Consider the following 21,315-nt stretch of genomic DNA (forward strand, 5'->3'; position numbering starts at 1 on the left):
TAGGGTGCCACCAAGTGTCCAGCAACAAATCACTAGTCCCCCGAGCCCCACAATGAGTTGCAAAGTGTACACATTCGATGACCCATAAAGCCAGTACCTCAGACATACAAGTCAGATGTGCTGGCGTGGTCCATAAAGAAGAAACAGAATCATATGTACAATCTAACCGTTTCCACATTTGTTTATCACTCTCAGGAGCGTTCTCCTGTAACCTTATGATGTCTTGGATGGTTGGCATTGGCTTGTCAGAAGCAGACCTATTTAGAGCAGATCGTTTAGTCTGACTTAACATTTTAGGCACCATCACTTGCTGAATTTGTGCGGCTGTCCGCGCTGCACAATCTGCTTGTTCATTACCAACGTCAACTGGGGTCTTACCGTTTGTATGGGCTGTGCATTTAATGACGGAAATCTGCGCGGGCATAAGGAGTGCCTGCAGCAGGTCATTAACTAAACCCGGTGGGATATTTCCGTGCTGGCCGAGGTAAGGAATCCCCTATTCTTCCAGAGCTGTGGGTTGGCTGAAGTCGAGTGTTAATCGTTTCAGGGACCTCAAAATATTTTATGGCAGTGCCGTCCGGCATGACTTGAAGTGCGTACTCTGTTGGATCTGAATGATCCACTGCCCTCCTTACCATAGGCCCCAGATTCTTGGCATGGTACTGGTCGTGGACTTGACGTGTAATATGAGGGCCTACAGAAGCTGACTGTGGCCATAAATGTGGTGGTATTGTCACAAAATCGGCTGTACCTTCTTTTCCCGTGACTGTAATCTTGACGGGCCATTCAGTCCCAATTATCGGAAGGTATTTGTCCTCCAACTCCCTGTTCTGTCCGGTTCTGTCATAGACCAGGGTAACGTGGTGCAGTGAAAGTTCAATGTCTAGCGTCCACCACTAGGGTGTGATAGAAATATAGCACTGTTGTCTCATCCTCCATGATTGAACTGTTACCCCTTCGTCTCCACACTCTAGCTGTAGCTGGAAGATACACAGTAAATCTCGGACCGACAAGTTACAGTCCAATCCAGTAGTCACCAGAAACTGATGATCTGTAGACTTATTCTCATAAGTGACTGTCACAGGTTCAGAAATAGGATACTCACACACCTGTCCTTGGGGCCCCGACAAATGCTGGGTGTGGTCGGATAGTGGTAGCCGAAGTTCTGATTGCACCAAAGACATGGCTGCTCCAGTGTCGATTACAAATGGGTAATGTTGATCTCCTGTCTGCAAAGAGATAATAGGTTCCCTGTCCGATTGGAGAGTCCTTTTGACTAAATTAGCTAGTCAATCTTGTGTTGGGAAAGAGTTTGCCTGGGAGAAGTCGGTGTACCTCATCTGTCCTCCCCTTGGTGGGTACCCCCTCCTTTTGGGTCGGGTAGTCTCCTTCTGCTGCCCGTCTTTTAAAGGGGCATTCCTGATGCCAGTGATCTGTACGGCCACAATTAAAACATGCATTGTTCCCTCTATATCTGCCGCTGGTTGGGGTCTCAGGTCATCCTTTTTCATTACATACTCAGTCTTAACCTTTGTAACTGAGCCTCCTTCCTGGCCTACACCCTCCTTCCAATAAAATCTGACTGCCCGGGCCATCTGAGAAGGGTCGTTCTCTGTCCAATTCATGTTATTACATTTCACAGCAGTAGCCACGGAAGGTGGTAGACAATGCATTAACATAGCACAATATTGAGGGGAATTCTGACCATTTTGGTACAGCAAGTCGCCTGATTGCCCACGATAGATTTCATTAAAACGTTCCCGAAATTCCTCTGGCTCTTCAGTCTTTTTAGGTTTGAGGTCTAAGATAGCTTTTGAAATGTGGCATTTAACACATTCAGGATTTGTGCCCATCTATCATCGTCCAAGGCATGGACTTGCTGAAGTGCAGCGTGGCTAGCATAATTCAAGTGGTTGAAGTAACTGCGGTGCTCTGCTGGGGTTAAACGCTGCTGGACTAGGGCCCAGAGGTCCCTATAATCAGCTTGATAAACTGAGATGGTAGTTCTCAGATAGTCCACGAAAGCAGCAGGAGGTTTCTTCCTGTCTGGGATTGCAGCCAGCATAGCCATCATCCCACTGGGTCTCCATGGGAAATAAACGTCTATCGTGGGCTGGGCTGCTGCTGTTGCAACATCAGGGTTGGGTATTTTCCTAATCGACAACTGTCTCAGAGTCTCACTAGGGGTCTCACTTTAGCGGATTCCTCTGGCTCTTCAACGACTTTGACGTCCTTCCCTTCCACTAGGGGGAGCTCCAGCTCCTCAGAACCATTAGCATCCTCTTTCTTTGTTCTCTTACTTTTCTGTCCTGCTGTATTGGTCTTAAGGAATCTAGGTGGTATACGTAATTTTTTCTGGATAGGATCAGGCCCCTCTCTCTTTGTCCGAGATCGGGTCCTAGAGCTAATTGGGCTTGTGGAACAGAGCTCCCCTTCTCTAACAGACGGTGGAGGTGCAGAAATAGGGCCTAAACTATTAACCAAAGGGGCTGGAGAGGCTGGCATGATTTGAATCTGGGAGCAGTGACTGGATATAAATTATGATACCCTGGTGGTTCTGGAATTAGTGCAGACAATGCTACTGGTGCAGTCGGGACTCTAGCCGACATGGTCCAATTCTCTAGGTCATCATCTGCGTCTGTCAATGCAAGGCCAGCCATTGAACTAAGTAGCCCATTTTTTTTACTCGAGTCCACTGTCTCTTTACTTGCTCGTTTTTTGAATGCACACTCCATTTTCAAGATCTCCAGAGTTTTCTGGTTCCCCCTTCACTAATTGGAATCCCCATTTTAAGGGCATTTTCTTGCCAACTTAATAACATGATCTTATCCCTCTCCTCTTGACAATATTGTCTCCATAATCCAATTAACTCTTTAGCTTTCATACTTTGGCTCTTCTTAAAATTTATTTATTTGCCTATTTATAACCGATGGCAATATTTGCTACTTGGCAAAGTTATTTAAAAGGTTTTAACAGTGTTCTTTTAAAACTTAAAATGTTTGAAAATTCAAATTGAATTACTGCAAACTGCAAGCTTCGTTCTGATCTCGACTCAGAACTGAATTTACGATTTGCTTAACACAAACTTGTATAACTTTTATAACTTAATTAATTCTTTATCTTAACAATTTTTCTTTTAACACATTTTTCTTACATTCACAAAAATGTTGGCTGCTATCAATGAGGGAGCAGATGGCTGTGGTGATTTATACTGGAGCAAAGTCAACTGTCATCTCCAGATTTACACTTTTTAAAATGGTGTCAGTGAGTTTCTTTAAGTTTCTATTAATTCACAAATAAAATGAAATAAACATTATTTCAAGTAATTCAAACTTAAGATTCTGGCAATTTCAATCAATTGCTTGATAAAATAATTAACTTTTATCAAAGAGATGGAGAAATCCACTGGTTTCCTTTAATTAATTCAAAACGTAACTTTGCTGGAGTTTCACTGACTCGAAAGAAAGGTATCCGATTTCACCACAGGCTGCTGCTGTTATTTCAAGGCCCGTTTGAGAAGCACTGTCTGTAGTCTTTAACTTTGGCTGCTGTTAACCCTTTGAGAGACTTCTGCTTTAACTAACATGCAGCATCCAGTTTTATGGATGTTCTTTGTTTTGAAATTTATCTAAGCAATTCCCCATAATCTCCAACTAGTCATCAAGACTGTGTTTCTCGCCACTACAGTCCAAGGATACAATTTTAGCTTAATCAACTATAGTTTTAAAAACACTCGTGGAACTGAACCATCCTTCCGATGTCCCATCAGTTCATCAAAAACACTCGTAGAACTGAACCATCAACCGATGTCCCATCAGTTCATCAAAAACACTCGTAGAACTGAACCATCAACTGATGTCCCATCAGTTCATCAAAAACACTCGTAGAACTGAACCATCAACCGATGTCCCATCAGTTCATCAAAAACACTCGTAGAACTGAACCATCTTACCGATGTCCCATCAGTTTATCAAAAACACTGGTGTAACTAAACCATCTTTCCGATGTCCCATCAGTTCCACAGTTAACCCAAAACTGAATGATCAATTATGATATCCCATCAGTTTAATTTTCTAATCCCCAGACTGACCTTTGATTTCGTCGAGATGATCTTTCCGTACCAACCGCGAGTGACCAGACCAATCAGACCATGAGAAGAGGGGAAAACCAATGTGGGTCATTTTACAGCCACACATTGTGGGCCCGTTTCCACTTTCCTTGTCCAACATCAGTCTAATTCTGATTTCGCAGCTGGCCGGTGACCGTCTGGAGAAATCCCGGATTTTGGCACCAAATTACAATATTAATTTCTTTACCCATCAGTCTGGCCTCAATAAAACTCGAGATGGATTTGTAGGCATAGTGTTATTTATTTTTAACCAACCTGCAAGTCTGACTCGCTTCACAAAGACCCAGAACACAAGCTGCCTCCTGGGGTCTCCCGAACCGAGTGCTATTGGAGACAAAGGATTCTCTACAAATACATTCAAATGGCATCAAGTTTCACATACAAGATTCCCATAAGCCATCCTATACCCCTCCTGAACTGGCCATATATCTTGATTGGCTCACTTCTCATTCCTTAACCCTGGGCCTCTTGTTACCCAGCATCCTTTTCCCATCCTCCACCAGACACCCCTCCCCCTTCCTTGCCATGCTTTCTGAAATCCTTTGTCTGTGAACTCACTACTATTAGACTGATCACATCCACATTACTGTAACTAATATTTGAACTAACTATTTTATATCACATTCGTTTGTTCAATTCCTCAGAGAGAAAACAGGGAACCACAGACCAGTCAGCCTTATGTCGATAGTGGAGAAAATGCGAGAGTCTATGATGAAAGATTTAATAGCAGAAAAGAGTGGCAGGGTCGGACAGAGTCAGCATGGATTTACAAAAGGCAAATCATGCTTGACAAATTTATTGGAATACTTTGAGGATGTAACTCGCAGAATCTACGAGGGGGTCCAAGTGGATGTGGTTTATTTGGACTTTCAGAAGAAAAGAGATTTGCGTATAAAATTAAAGCAGATGGGATTGGGGGTAGTACATTGCCATAGATAGAAAATTGGTTAGCAGACAGGAAACAAAGAGTCGGATAAAATGGGTCTTTTCCAAATGATAGGCAGTGACTAGTGGAGTACAGCAGGGATCTGTGCTAGAAAGCCACAAATTCACAATATATATTCATGATTTCGATGAGGGAGCTAAATGTAATATCGCCAAATTTGTAGATGTTACAAAGCTGGGTGGGGCGTGAGCTGTGAGGATGTCGCTCATTAGACTGGCATTTATTGCCCATCCCTAGTTGTCTGCAACTTGCTGTTGAACCATGGTCCTCAGGGACTGAGCCATTCTTCGGTGTTCTCCAGTCATGGCTCTAACATCTTGCCCCAGGCTTTCTGCTGCTGAAGCCACCCTTGCAGTGTTGTCCTCGGTGCCACGCAATGACGCTAACATGTCCTGCGACTGAAATCTTTGGGACTCCTCCACTTTGACTTGCAGGAATGCCACTGACAACCCCTCCTGGTATTCATGGCTCTGCCTTTGCACTTCCAAAAGCTGAGGGGTGAAAGTATCCAGAGGCACGGCAATTGGCTGGGGCACAGCTGAGTCCTGGGATCCAGCAGACCTCAGATTGTCCGATCTCTGGAATGCTCCTGTCTCCACATGATGTGCATCAAAAGCAGTGTGGTGCTCACCAGATAGTGACCAAGAGGCCTGACTGCTAATTTCACCAACTGCTTTTCTCTGCAAAGGTGCGGGTTATAGTTGTGATATGTTATCCATATCCTCCTCAGAGACGTCCTCCGAGATAGTGAGGGGGGATTTTTTAAAGCATAACATGCTCCCGCTCATCTCTGGTCTTAAAACTCTTGTTGTTTCCCACCCCTACTTTCAACCATTGGCCGTTCTTTCAACCACTGCATCATGCTCTCTAATCCCATCCTAATCCTCTCTGCTTTGACACATCCATTTCTACCATTGAAACCTTTTCAGGAATCTTTTGCTGTGTCTTCCCCCCCTCCTTAACTTTCCCACAGGTCTGCTGAGAATTAGATAAGCTGCCCGCTCCATGGAGGCGGGTGGCCAATTGGTTGGTTCAGGCACCAGTTAAGGGTGATTTTGCGGCCTCTCTGGCATTTTGTCAATGGCGGTGTGTGGTACCTCCACTACCTCAATGGAGACTGCCTCCCTGAGATGGACTGAGCGAATGATCAAAGCCAGATGTTCCGTGATCTGTTGATGGGATGACAGGTATTAAAGCACCTGCAAAAAACTATGAAGTTGCTGGTCATTGATACTGACAACTGGGAGACAGTCGCTGACGGCTGTGAACTCTGGAGGTGACTATTTGGAAGGTGTTTCGAAGAGGCGAGCAGAAACAAAAAGCTTTTGGCCTGGAAGAGGGCTCAGAGAGAACCGGGGTCAATGAACTGTGCACCTTCTCAGCTCATTGCTTTCCTCTGCAGCACATGCAGCAGAGACTGCCATGCCAGAATGGGGCTCTTGAGCCACATCAAGCAATACTTACCACAGAATCGCCCACCACGGCGCAAACTATTCTCTTATGAAATGGGAAGCTGCCACCATCAACAGGAAATATCAGTTATTCTACCAGATTCTGAGTGGCTATAGAGGGATATCTGAATCAGCTGAAAAACTCTCAAAGGTGCCCTAAAATAATGATTTATTATTTTTAATTTAGAATGGGCCATTGTTGCAGTTATCACATTGCAGATGTTTTCCTGTGCCCAGTTCTTTCATTGTGATGTCGCAATTATAAGACCTATTTAATCCTCTGACTAAACTCAAATGAAGATCCCTTTGATCTGCTTCCATCACCATATTTGAATTGTGCGATGCGCGGTGGCACAGCATCAGGTCCCGGGTTCAATTTCGGCCTTGGGTGGGTGGGGTTACGTGGCTAAGGGGTTAGGATGGGGGAGTGGGCCTGGGTAGAGCGTTCTTTCAGAGGGTCGATGCAGACTTGCTGGGCCGAATGGCTCTATGGCCCTATTACTATGTTGTTGCCCCATCCCATTATACAGTTAAAGATTGTTTTCTCTCCAGAAATCATGAACAAGCACATGTAAAATTTGTATAATATAAATGTAATTTTATTGCAGATAAGGTACCTTATTTACATGCTGCCACAAACCATAAAAGAGATCTATCAAATATTCCCTGGTGGACGCCAGAGCTTGTCAGTAGATAGAACAAGCACAGAATACAGTGTACAGGATACAGCCTCAATCACAATACAATTCAGTACAGTCCAAATGCTAAAGGTCAGAGGTTTAGCACATTGTCAGTCCTACCAGTCATTTTGCATGCAGAACACAGAAGCAAATATATGAGGTTACAGATTTGATCCTTTTAGGTGCTAATCACTGCAAAGCTAAAGATAGTTGAAATTTATGATTCAACCGATAATGAGTTATTGTTTAAAGCTGTAACACCTTTAAATAAATTTGCACAAATAGGTTGATTTAAAAAGTGCAAACCAAGGATTGTCATGTAATACAGCAAATCTTCATATTCAGGGATAGGGAGTGGGAAAGAATCAGCTAATGTAAATTAAGCTGAAGTTGGTTATATTTCACTAAGCTAGGTAGGACCACGGATCCCACTATTAACAGTGGCTATGTGCACGAGGAATAATCTTTGGGAAAAATAAACCACAGGAACCTACTGCTTCATATATCAAAAAATCTCGAACAGCTATTGATACCAAACTATAATTTTCAGGGGAGTACATAAGAATCTGTAAATACCAGTTAAAACAAAAGATCCACAATATAAACCACACTGAATACAATAGTATTTCAAAAAAGTTTATGGCTTGCGGGCCAGGTCATTGCTCACTGTTGTCATGTTGTTGGTTAATAAACAGAAAGAAAATGGCCCCCATTCATTAGAATGGGTGCCGCAGGTTGGTGTAACAGTACATGATCATTGCATAAATTAGAATGGTTCTGTCATATAAGTGTTTCTAAATACTAGAGCATTCCGGAATGCACGTACATCTGACAGAATATGTTGTTGTTCGAATTGTATGCGGATGGAAGAAAAATGAGGAAACGAAGGCTGTAATACAAATTAACTTGATTCCTGCTTTCACTGTTTCTATTTGTTCTTTTAATAAAGTACGTATTGTTGATATGGAATTCTTAGTTTCATGATATGAAAACTTCCATTGGCGGAGCAGATTTACTATCACACAGGTTTCCCCGATGTTTGATCGTCAAAATCCCAAGGACAGATTGAGGCCATTTTTGATGTACCTGCAGCTATGTCGTGTGAATTTTTATTGTCCTTAGCTGCAACTGTGTTTCCTTCTGCGACGTGTTGAACGGGACTGCTTTCCTCGGAGTCCCAAGGACATACTTCAGCGAGCTTACCTCTTTCTTTTCCTGCTCCATTGTTGTTTATGTTTTGGCTTTGTCCAGTCACAGATCCAGGGGTTATTTTGACTTCCCGAGGACAGCTTTCAGCCGCACTGGATTTCTCCACTGGATCTTCATCCTTCCTGTCCTTTTCCTTGTACTTACCCTTCACTTTTACCTTATCATCTTTTCTTTCTTTGGCTTTCTCTATCTCCTTGCCTTTTCCTGCAGATACCAAGGTTTTCACAGATATCCCAAACCCTTTCATCATCGACTTTTTCTGGGGGATGCTGCTTAACAATGAGGCTGAGGCAGCTGAAGCTGGGCTCTTCTCCGATTCTGCTGACTCTGATGGTTCAAACTCCCAAGGACAAACATTTGCTCTATTAACAGAAACTTGTTGTAGGCTATTGCTGGATGTTAGGGTCTCTGGTATGATCTCCTTGTCCTTTACATCTCCCCCCTCTCCTTTATTCCCATCCCCCATCACAGCCTGACCTTTCTCTGATGCCTTGCTTGGCATTTCCTTGATGTCCCCAGGGTGAATCTCAAACACCTTGGCGGCATTATTTGAATCCATATCTTTCGCAATGGAAATAGTTTCAGGATGCTGAGAGATAGCCTTCCGAGCTTCTGGCAGGCTTGATTGTGGCTCCTCCAAGTCCCAGGGGCACACTTCTGATTTCTCAAGATTGCCTTGTGTTGCTTGTTTTTGCTTAGCAATGTTTTCCCCAGATTTGTGTTTGTTGCTGTTCTGAGCCTTCACATTTGAATGCGAACTATGAATATTTTGTGATTCCACTGGGGCAATAGATACATGTTTTTGAACTCTAGATTCTGAAGGAGTAGGCGGCTGGTCCTGTATCTCCCATGGACAGACTTCAGCTTTGTCAAATGGATCACTCAGTCGAGTGTTTGCTGTATCTGGACTAATCGTAGATTGACTATTAACATGTTGCTTCATTATTCCAGCTTTTGGAGCTCTCTTTGCCTCTTCAGAAATCGAAGAGTGGCTCAAAGAGTTTTTAGGTTGGAATGCTTCCATGTCACTGTTTTCTGCTGAAGGATGACTTTTGTTGGTTTCTTTAGCTCTTTGCTGTCCTTTATAATGTTTTGTGTGTTCGTCCATGCTTTGTGCTTTGCCTGTCATTCCCAAAGTCTTTTCCTTTGCACAGGCAATGACACTGAGGGATTTCTGCAACATGGATGTTCTTGGGTGCAAGGGCTTTTTGTCTACACTTAAGTTATGTGCACTAGCAGACTTGCAGACTAGAGGAACGGATTCTGCAGAAATGCTGTCTGCCTTCTCATGTGTCTTTTTGGCTAACTGTTTCCCTATTGGTGGATCTACGAGTCCAGTCTCCATGCTGGAAACCTCCATTTTGTCTGTCACGGAAATGTTGCAATCTTCACTTTGATCTCTCACATGGTCATAGCTACTGAGAGACTTTTGCAGTAGCAATGCTTTATTTTTCATAAAGTCTTCTTTTGTTTTCACACTCGAGTTAGTGGGATCAAATGGATTCTTCCTAGCAATGCTGATGCTGTTCCTGTGCATAGAAAGCTCTGAATGTTCCTTGTCCTCTTTGATGCATTGCCTACTCACTGTCTCTGGGATTTCAGTGATGCGCCTCATAATTGATCGTCCTAAACCCTTCTTCGAGCTTCTCTTTTTTTGCAGATGTGGGTTATTAGCTGTCATCTTTTTTCTTTTGTAAATCTCCAGCTGTGAGTACAGTTTCTTCAGCTCATCCTGGGAGGAGAAAACAGCAAATGCTTACATCTGAGTACAATTTGCGGCATAATCTGCATTAATTATACATCAGCTTTCAGAAAAATAAAGAATCCATGATAATCAAAGCAAAATATTGTGGATGCTGAAATCGGAAATCAAAACAGGAAATGCTGGAAAACCTCGGCAGGTCTGGCAGCATCTGTGGAGAGAGAAACAGAGTTAATGTTTCGAGGAGTTGTGACTCTTCTTCAGAGATGAAATCCATGACGACTGAACATTTAAAATGTGTCATTTTGTTGGTCCATTGTGAGCTATTGGGAGTATTGAATCGGGCTGCTTTTTGTTTCCTTTTCGATAAAATTTCATGTAGTTTCTTGGGAAAATGAGTCATAATTCCATCAATGGTCTTTTAAGACAATTTGTGCTGTGAGATTTTGCAGCTATGGTTCAACTATCCTCCCAATAATACTGGAATTAATTAAAAATATCATTGGACAAATTTGGTCCAGTTATTAGCTTTACAGCAGTTCAATATTAATATAGATTGGCATAATGCACATTGCCCTTTCAAGTTAATTGTTCAACAACATGTTCAAATTAATATTTCATAATGAAAGTGATGAGCAATATATAACTAGTGCTAAGCTAGGGCATTGTTCTCTGGACAAAAAGATTCTAGCTATCCTTAAGGATAAACATGCCTCATTAAAAATCGTTCAAACCTCAAGCCTGCAATGATGGAGTTTCTAAGGACAGACGAGTAAGACTTCTGCTCCTTTGACAGACATGATAGAAATTGTCTCTTTGTTGACCAACTCCTCTGAGGTTCTTGGGCCAATCTTATCCAAACCTGGTGCGATGGTACCTTGGCCCAAGGGCATATCATAGGGGTGTTAGCATCTCACCATCCCTACCTGGGGGCCTCTTAGCGGGGAATCTCGCTGCCCTGTCTACACTGTGTCCCCTCTGACACTATAGATCAGTCATGCCTTCACCAACCTGAACTGTAGATTTCAAGAAAGTGTGACAAATGTACTGGTGAAATCTCTAACTTTCTTTCTTATTTCATTTGTTTTTTATGTCATATTTTATTTGTTTCATGGAAGTTATGTTCTGAGACCCTATGTGTAATTACTTGGCAAGGGAAAGCGACATGTGGTATGCAGAACAGGGGAGGTGATGAGGCTAGGACAAGAAGGTTGACAGAGAGCAAAGGAATGCAAGAAACGCTGCTGAAAGAAAGAGACCAAGTGCTGGATTTAACACAGTATTTGGCTTTTGTGTGAGCGTAGCTTGCTGTTTACAGGGATAAAGAAATCTATCTTTCACCATAAATCAAGAAACACAATTAGCTCCCAAACTCAACAACAGAAGATAATTGAGTTTTACCCGAATGTCATCAGGATCGAGGCTGTGCTCACTCCAGGCTGAGGTGATGCTGCTATTCAAGTAAGACCCTGATCTGCCCATGTCCAGTTCATCTTCATAGGCCTCTGTCGCAATGTCATCTCTGGGGTTGATGCCTGCTTGAAGAAACTGGAAGAGAAGAAAAATAAAATAATCTCATGTGGACCTGATCAGCTGGTTTGATTGAAAACAGAAAATCGAGTCTTCCCAATAGGGGATTCTTCCAACTAACCAACTCTGTTACGTTTGAATTGTTATAGGTCACCCAACTTTAAATACTCTAAAACTGATATAGTCCTGAGTCCATATCCTATTTCTAATAATTACATAGCCTTGCATAATTCTTCAGGGAGCAGAAATATATAGTTAGTTAATGCAGAAAATATACCCCTTCATCTTTAGGCGACTAACAAGAAACTTGTAAAATGCCATTGATTTGAGATCCATTATTGGACAGCCAAAAAACTGGATGCTTCTTGTCCCCTTATGATTTCAAGTATGATTTGGTAGTGTGTCATCCATCTGCAATGGAGATCTTCAATTCAGAGGGCGCGATTCTCTGGAAACATTTGTAAGTGTGACAGTGAGTGGGAACTGCCGCAAGCTTCCCAACGCTCAGCCCGGCGAGGCCGGCAACACAATACAACATTAATTGCTGCACTTAACGAGACCCCATGGGCTTCAAGCGCCAAATGGAGGCTCGCGATCTGATTTCCGGGACCGCGCTTGCGAGCACCCCGCGAACAAGGTCAAGCAGCACTTTAACAACTTTTGCACGGACAACCCACTCAGCTCGCAGCCATGGCGCCGAGACGATCAGCCCCAAGATTTGGAGACATGGACCTGGGGAGGCTCCTAGATGCAGTCAAGGCCAGGAGGGATGTCCTGTTCGCCCAAGGGTCCCAGGTGGGGAGCCACAGGGCAACCAGTGCTGGCTGGGATGAAGTGGCAGCGGCCAGCAGCCCGGGCAGCGTAACCAGGAGGATTGGCCTCTTGTGCCGCAAGAAGGTCAACGACCTACAGCGGGCCGCACGTGTGATTTCTCCCCCCCCCCAAAACCTTCCCTGAGAAAGGACATATTGGCACTGGAGGGAGTGCAGAGGAGATTCACTAGGTTGATCCCAGAGTTGAGGGGATTAGATTATGACGAGAGGTTGAGTAGACTGGGACTGTACTCATTGGAGATTAGAAGGATGCGGGGGGATCTTATTGAAACATATAAAATTATGAAGGGAATAGATAGGATAGATGCGGGCAGGTTGTTTCCACTGGTCGGAGAAAGCAGAACTAGGGGGCATAGCCTCAAAATAAGGGGAAGTAGATTTAGGACGGAGTGTAGGAGGAACTTCTTCACCCAAAGGGTTGTGAATCTGTGGAATTCCTTGCCCAGTGAAGCAGTTGAGGCTCCTTCTATAAACGTTTTTAAGAAAAAGATAGATACCTTTCTAAAGAATAAAGGGATTCGGGGATATGGTGTACGGGCCTGAGAGTGGAGCTGAGTCCACAAAGATCAGCCATGATCTCATTAAATGGCGGAGCAGGCTCGAGGGGCCAGATGGCCTACTCCTGTTCCTAGTTCTTATTTTCTTATGTTCCCATCCACTCCCATCACCATCCCCCTTCACCCCTGTGGTATTATAGGTATTACAGTACCTGATAGGCTAAAGCACCATTGGTGGAAACTGTATGCTTTCTATTGGCTAGAGTGTATGATAGCTCCGCCCTGATAGGTGGGGTATAAGAACCCATGCCGCCCCAGCAGCCCTCATTCTGTACCTGAGCTGCTGGGGGAAACATCTAGCTTATTAAAGCCTTCAGTTGGACTACAACCTCGCTTTAGTGGTCATTGGTCATGCATCAATTTAATAAGCTAGATTTTTTAAGAAGAAAGGATGGAGCTCTGAATCAAGCCGGAGTGTCTGCAACTTAGCCCCCATGCGGCGAACTCAGCGGCAAACTTTAAGCAGTGGCTGACAAGCTTTAAAGGGTATCTCGAGGTGGCCGAAAACGCACCCACAGGAGAGCAGAAACTGCACGTCCTGCACTCAAGTGTGAGCCCGGAGATTTACACCCTCATCGAGGAAGCGGAAGACTTTGATGCAGCAATTGAGCTGCTAAAAGGACACTATATTCGCCCGGTAAATCAGGTCTATGCCCGGTACCTGCTTGCAACAAGGCGACAAACCCCTGGGGAATCGCTGGAGGAATTCTGCCATGCACTCCTGGTGTTGGGATGAAGCTGCGGCTGCCCGCAAGTTTCGGTGAGCGAACACACGGAACTCTTAGTCCGGGACGCTTTCGTGGCAGGAATGCTATCGTCACAAATCCGCCAGCGCCTGTTAGAGAAGGACACCCTGGGTCTCAGGGAGGCATGGGCCCTTGCAGGCTCCCTGGACGTGGCCTCCAGGAACGCCCGCGCTTACGCTCCCGACCGCGCGGCAGCCCCCTGGACATCGTGGAACCCCGCCGCAGCCGATCCCGAGTCTTCCCCCATTCCCCCACAGGCCTGCGCTGCAAGGCAGCCTGGCAACCCCGAGAGGCCCCGCTGCTACTTTTGCGGGCAGGCCAAACACCCCCGCCAGCGCTGCCCGGTCCGCGCATCCACCTGCAAGGGATGTGGCAAAAAGGACCATTTCGTGGGGGTATGTCAGGCCAGAATGGTGGCCGCGGTCTCCAGCGGCGAATGCGGACCGCAACCACAAACTTCTCCACGGGCCCCGTGAGGCCAGCAGTCGCCGCCACCTCCATAACCCAGGGCCACGTGCGGACCCCGGGCGCCGGCATCTTGTTCCGTGGACGCCACGTTGGAGGGATGGGCGCTGCCATTTTGTGCATCTTCAGCCATGTGCGACCAATGGGAGACGCCATCTTGGATGAACCCCCAGGACCCCAGCTTGGCCGACCACACACTGCCTGAACAGAACACCCAACTGCTGCGATTAGCCTCTGGATCAGTCTCGGCCTCGAACACTCTCAACCGTTACGACGACCGTTTTCATCAACGGGCACGAGACGTCCTGCCTAATCGACTCTGGGAGCACGGAGACATTCATACACCCCGACACGGTAAGGCGCTGTTCTCTCCTCATCCACCCCGTTAATCAAAAATCTCATTGGCCTCCGGTTCACACTCAGTGGAGATAAAGGGGTTTTGTGTAGCAAACCTCAAAGTCCAGGGAAGGGAGTTCAAAAATTTCCGTCTCTACGTCCTTCCCCACCTCTGCGCGGCTACACTCCTGGGTTTAGACTTCCAGTGTAACCTTCAAAGTCTGACCTTCCAATTCGACGGCCCTATACCCCCCCTTACTGTCTGCGGCCTCGCGATCCTTAAGGTCGACCCGCCTTCCCTGTTTCCGAACCTCACCCCGGATTGCAAACCCGTCGCCACCAGGAGCAGACGCTACAGTGCCCATGACCGGATCTTTATTAGGTCAGAGATCCAAAGGCTACTGAGGGAAGGGGTCATTTAAGCCAGTAACACCCCTAGAGAGCTCAAGTAGTGGTGGTGAAGACCGGGGAGAAGCATAGGATGGTCATCGACTACAGTCAGACCATCAACAGGTTTACGCAGCTGGACACTTACCCTCTCCCCCGCATATCCGACCTGGTAAACAGAATCGCGCATTATAAGGTCTTCTCCACGGCGGATCTCAAGTCCGCCTACCACCAGCTCCCCATCCGCACTAGTGACCGCAAATACACTGCCTTCGAGGCAGGTGGGTGGCTCTATCACTACTTTCGGGTTCCCTTTGGTGTCACCAACGGAGTCTCAGTCCTCCAGCGCGAGATGGACCGAATGGTTGACCGGTACGGTTTACGAGCAACATTCCTGTATCTCGATAATGTCACCATCTGTGGCCACGACCAGCAGGGCCACGACACCAACCTCCAAAAATGTCTCCAGACCGCTAAAATCTTTAACCTTACATACAACAAGGATAAATGCATGTTTAGCACCGACCATCTTGACATTCTCGGCTACGTAGTGCGAAATGGAGTTATAGGCCCCGACCCTGAACGCATGAACTCGCTTATGGAGTTCCCCCTCCCTCACTGCTCCAAGTCCCTGAAACGCTGCCTCGGATTTTTTAGCTACTACGCTCAGTGGGTCCCCAACTACGCCGATAAGGCCCGCCCCCTGATCCAATCCACAGTTTTTCCCCTGTCGATAGAGGCCCGCCAGGCCCCCAGCCGCATCAAAGCAGACATTGCAAAGGCCACGATGCACGCCAGCGACGAGTGCCTCCCCTTCCAGGTCGAGAGCGATGCATCCGACGTAGCTCTGGCAGCCACCCTCAAGCAAGCGGGCAGACCTGTGGCCTTCTTGTCCTGTACCCTCCATGCTTCTGAAATCCGCCACTCCTCAGTCGAAAAGGAGGCCCAGGCCATAGTAGAAGCTGTGCGACATTGGAGGCATTACCTGGCCGGCAGGAGATTCACTCTCCTCACTGACCAACAGTCGGTGGCTTTCATGTTTGATAATGCACAGTGGGGCAAGATAAAAAACGACAAGATCTTGGGGTGGAGGATCGAACTCTCCACCTACAACTACGAGATCTTGTATCGTCCCGGGAAGCTAAACGAGCCTCCTGATGCTGTGTCCCGCGGCACATGTGCCACCGCACAAGTGGACCGCCTCCGAGCCCTCCACGAGGACCTCTGCCACCCGGGGGTCACTTGCTTTTTCCATTTTGTCAAGACCCGCAACCTGCCCTACTCCATCGAGGAGGTTAAGACTGCCACCAGGGACTGCCAAATCTGCGCGGAGTGCAAACCGCACTTCTACCGGCCAGAGAAAGCGCACCTGATAAAGACTTCCCGTCCCTTTGAACGCCTCAGCATGGACTTCAAAGGCCCCCTCCCCTCCACCGACCGCAACACGTACTTCCTGAACGTGATTGACGAGTACTCCCGGTTCCCATTCGCCATCCCCTGCCCCGACATGACCGCAACCACTGTCATCAAGGCCCTCCATAGCATCTTTGCACTGTTCGGGTTCCCCGCTTACAGACACAGTGATAGGGGGTCCTCCTTTATGAGCGACAAACTGCGTCAATTCCTGCTCAGCAAGGGCGTCGCCTCGAGCAGGACAACCAGTTACAACCCCCGGGGTAACGGACAGGTAGAGAGGGAGAACGGAACTGTCTGGAAGACTGTCCTCCTGGCCCTACGGTCCAGGAACCTCGCAGTCTCTCGCTGGTAAGAAGTCCTCCCAGATGCCCTCCACTCCATCCGGTCACTGCTTTGTACGACCACCAATCAGACACCTCACGCACGAACGTCTCCTTGTCTTCCCTAGGAAGTCCACCTCTGGGACCTCGCTCCCGACCTGGCTGGCAGCACCCGGACCCACCCTGCTCCAAAAACACATGCGGGCGCACAAGTCAAACCCGTTGATCGAGAGAGTCCATCCGCTTCATGCTAACCCCCAGTGCGCCTACATGGCGTACCACGACGGCTGACAAGATACGGTCTCCCTACGGGACTTGGCGCCCGGCGGAACCCCACGCATATTCCAGCCACCAGTCCCACCCTCCCCTCCACCGCAGCACCTTACAGGAGGATCGGTCCTTCTGCCGCCCCCGTCTAGGCCCCCCCACCCACTGACGCCCCCCACAGGCGCTCCCTTCCCAGGTCAGCCGTTTTTCCCACCAGCGCCGTCTAGGGGTGACGAAGCTGCCATGGAGATCGAAGCCACGCTCCCGGAGTCACAGCCGCCCGAGCCTCCACCGGAGTCACCACCGAGGCTCCGATGATCACAGAGTATGACCAGGGCCCCCGATCGACTGATTGCTTCATTTTATCTGTAATCTGTAAATATAAACCATCAAATGTACATAGCTACCAGACTTGTAAATAGTTACTAAACACTGTCCGGAGGTATTACGGTACCTCCATAACTAATTATACCATGTTATTATGTTTTGTAGTTTCTGGCCACCACCCCCGCTGGACTCTTTTTTAACAGGGGGTGAATGTGGTATTGTAGGTATTACGGTACCTGATAGGCTAAAGCACCATTGGTGGAAACTGTATGCTTTCTATCGGCTAGAGTGTATGATAGCTCCTGATAAGCGGGGTATAAAAACCCCTGCTGCCCCAGCAGCCCTCATTCTGTACCTGAGCTGCTGGGGGAAACATCAAGCTTATCAAAGCCTTCAGTTGGACTACAACCTCGCTTTAGTGGTCATTGATCGTGCATCAACCCCCACAACCACTCCTTCACAGTTCACCACCAGAGTGAACCACATGTGCAACTAACGATGCCCTTTCTATGTCTCCGCAGGAAAAGTTATCCCACAATCATCAGGATAGGGCCCAGAGTGGTGGTGGGTGCCGTACATGAGAATTCTCACGACCTTTGAGGAATGGGTCCTGGAGGTGGTGAGGGCAGAGCTGTCACTAACGCGGAGGTCAGCGCACACCGCAGAGCTGAGCGTCCACTGGGCCCCAGCCAGAAAACCTCTCACCTCTCACACGTGAGTTGTTATTGCCATACAGACTGACCCATCCCTCCCACTAACCACATGTCCATTCTCCCGCAGGCCCTCTAGCTGATGGCGCACGCCTCCTCCCCCCGCGCACCAGGAGAACACCTCAGAGGACAGCTCCGAGGATGCCACTATTGATTCCTCACAGCTGTCATCCCCACCATCCACCAGCGCAGATACACACACCTCAGTGGGTAAGTTTGTGGGCAGGCTTCTGGGGCACAATCTGGTGAGCGGCACACAGTTGTGCACATCAGGTGGAGGCAGGTACCCCCAGGTGAGACAGCAGTCGGGAGGGGGCTGCTGGATCCCAGGGTCCCAACCAGAAGCTGAGTCTTTGGAACATGATATCCCGGAGCTGATGGAGACGTTAGGGTTCGACCGGGACCTTCAGAGGGAGATGTCAGCTTCCCCCCTCACCCACCCAACACGCCCTGTCCATGCACATCAAGGGAGTACACCTTGTACACAAAACACCCAAACAGAATGTCACCAAACCTCAGCCGCTGACATGTGCCCGGGGCTGGGGCCCATCGCTGTTTTTTTTGGAGGTTGTCTGCTGCGTCTGTGGTGCTGCCTCTCACTGTTCAAGCACAGTGTCCATGCATCAAGGTGTGATTGGGACGCTAGGCATTGAGCTCCACATGTTACATGGCCTGCCCACCCATGGGGATCCACTTGGGTTGTGTGAAGTGTTCATTAATCACGATTGCCAATTCCCTATTATCAATAGCCTTCAGTCGCACAGAGACCTCTGCGGGCAGTGGGAGTTATGGGTGGTCGGTGGGGGCAGACAGGCAGGGACCAGAGTTTCCCCTGGAATGGGAATACATGATCTAAGGGCTGGCATGGTTTCCCCACCCTCCCCCTCTCCCCTCCACCCCCAGAGGAGCACCCCTTCCCTAGCCCCATTCACCGCACCCAGCCCCGATACTCCCAGTCCCCCATGGTGGTCCTTCCCCGACGGGGCTGCCCCCAACCCCCTTTAAGCAAAGGGACAGCATGCTCAGTGCCCCAAGGCTCATTGCCCGTGAGCGAAGATGGTTACTCACCTCCTAGGGTCCCAGCAGCATCCCTTCTGCCAGGTTCACGTTTTTCAAAAGGAGTACTAATTGGCGCCAGTGTGACCACTTGCTGGGGAGGTGACCAGATCATGGGAGGCTGTTGGATATGGGCTGGTTCTCGTTAATTATATGGAAATGGGGTTTAAGCGGTGATTATTGGTTTCTCGCTATGCTATGGTGGGATCCCAATTTTGCCTACAGGAGCGGGCCGGTTGCATCACAAACGGTTTGACACCTGGTGTGGTTTTCATCTTTGGCCTCTCCCGCTATTCACCAGCCTCGTTACGTCCTCTCACAAGCGAAACAAGGCTACTGAATCGCACCCATAGAATCCCTACAATGTAGAAGGAGGCTATTCAGCCCATCGAATCTGCGCTAATCATTGTGGCATCCTTGCTTCTGAGCCAGAATGGGTTTGAGTCTCACCCTGGGACTTGATGGTCAAGGAAGGTGCATTCATAATACGGCCAACAGGTTGAGTATCAACCTGCAAAATCCTTCCGACGCACACTAATGACAGGCGGTAAGAATGGTCAGCCATGCTTGATGCTGAGTGCCGTCCCTGAAACTATAAGCCTCTGGCGACAGGCTGGTGACCTGTTCCAGGACTAACTAACAATGGAAGTACATGAAAGTCTGCCTTGTGCACCATTAGGTGCAGAAAGAGAAACAACAACATCCATCCCCAGCGACGAGAGTGGAAAAGTGAATACATTTCAATGTTTGTTTTCCAGTCTCTTGTGACGTCACCAGATTCCAAGAGTTTCCTTGTTCGTTATCAATATTCATGACCTCTCTATTCTCTTGGATTGCAAATATCAATGCTGTATCTCCTCATTACAGAAGATGTATTTTAGAGAGGTTTGGGGAGGAAATTTAACCTTCCACCACCAAGTGGCAATAGTGAATTGGAGGGATTAGAATCAGATGAATCATCCTGACCTGAGTTTGTTCCATTTCCACCTTGCTATCATTTGTTCTTTGCAAACTTTCAAGTCAGCAGAAGCTCCTGCTATAGGCAGATGCTATCAGTTTTGTGACATTATTTTTCTTAAGCTACTGACCAAACTGGCCGGAGAAGCTTGGCACAAAGCAGCAGAGTGGTCAGGAGAGGTAAGATACATTTTGGAATCTAGAAGCTGTGTGGAGTTTTCACTTTCTCTCCGTGTCTCCGTGGGTTTCCTCTGGGTTCGCCGGTTTCTCCACACAGTCCAAAGGTGTGCAGGTTAGGTGGATTAGCCATACTAAATTGTCCCTTAGTGTCAAAGTATGGGTAGGGGAGTGAGGTTGGGTAGGGTGCTCTTTCAGAGGGTCGAGACAGACTCGATGGGCCAAATGGCCTCCTTCTGCATGGCCGGAATTCTATGATTCTTTAATTTAAGCTTCAGGAGGATTCCTTGGGAGACCGAGAAAGCAGGAGTGTTCCTCTGAGGCCCAGAAGAATCTTTTTGAGTCTCCACTGCCTGCCCTCATCTTCCTCTCTCTCTCTCTCTCTCTTTCTCACTCTCTCCTCCTTCCCATACTGTTTGGGCAACCCTGACCCCAGAACTTAGCTTAGGCCGGGCACCATTCTTTTAGTTCCAGACAGCAGTCCCGCCAGCCTTTTCATAATTCCGGTCAACTTTGTGTAAGAAGTTGGCAAATGTCAAATATTAAAGTGAGGGCTGACAGTTAAAACCAGCCGAGCTTCACTCTGTACTCTCCTTTTGGGTACACTGACGGCTCTGGGCCTCCGATCCATCAATCCTTCTGTGAGGTAAAATTGAGCTTTTACTTTCTTCTTAAATGTCAACTGTCCTATTCCTCCTCAACAACTATTAATTTTCTGTAAAGCTCAAGATAATCCAAAACTTGAGTCTTTGAATCCCTCTCTTGAAATTTTGAACAAGATTCAGGAAAATGCTGCACTTGGAGTACTGTGAGCAGTTCTGGGCACCACACCTTAGGAAGGATATTTTGGCCTTGGAGGGAGTGTAAAGTAAGTTTACGAAAATGACACCAGGACTACAGGACTTAAGTTACGAGGAGAAGTTACACAGATTAGGTCTGTTTTCGCGAGAACTTAGAAGGTTAAGGGGGTGATCTGATCAAAGTATTCAAGATATTAAAGGGAAACACAGGGTAGATAAAGATGAACTATTTTCACTGGTTGGAGAGTCTAAAACTAGGGGGGAATAGTCTAAACATTAGGGCTAGATTGTTCAGAAGAGGTGATAGGAAGATC

General features: G+C 47.3%; 1 protein-coding gene across 1 annotated transcript in view; it reads right to left on the bottom strand.

The window, feature by feature from the left end:
* Positions 1-7,135: 7,135 nt before the first annotated feature.
* gpr158a (G protein-coupled receptor 158a) overlaps positions 7,136-21,315 on the bottom strand; it is a 1,113,215-nt gene continuing 1,099,035 nt past the window's right edge. The window contains exons 10-11 of the mRNA XM_072508450.1: positions 11,519-11,665; positions 7,136-10,147 (exon numbers count right to left, since the gene is read on the bottom strand). Coding sequence (XP_072364551.1) covers positions 8,225-10,147; positions 11,519-11,665 — 2,070 coding nt within the window. The 3' untranslated portion in view covers positions 7,136-8,224. The remainder of the gene's footprint in view (positions 10,148-11,518; positions 11,666-21,315) is intronic.

This window comes from Scyliorhinus torazame, chromosome 6 (assembly GCF_047496885.1).
Source record: "Scyliorhinus torazame isolate Kashiwa2021f chromosome 6, sScyTor2.1, whole genome shotgun sequence".
Classification (NCBI taxonomy): domain Eukaryota; kingdom Metazoa; phylum Chordata; class Chondrichthyes; order Carcharhiniformes; family Scyliorhinidae; genus Scyliorhinus; species Scyliorhinus torazame.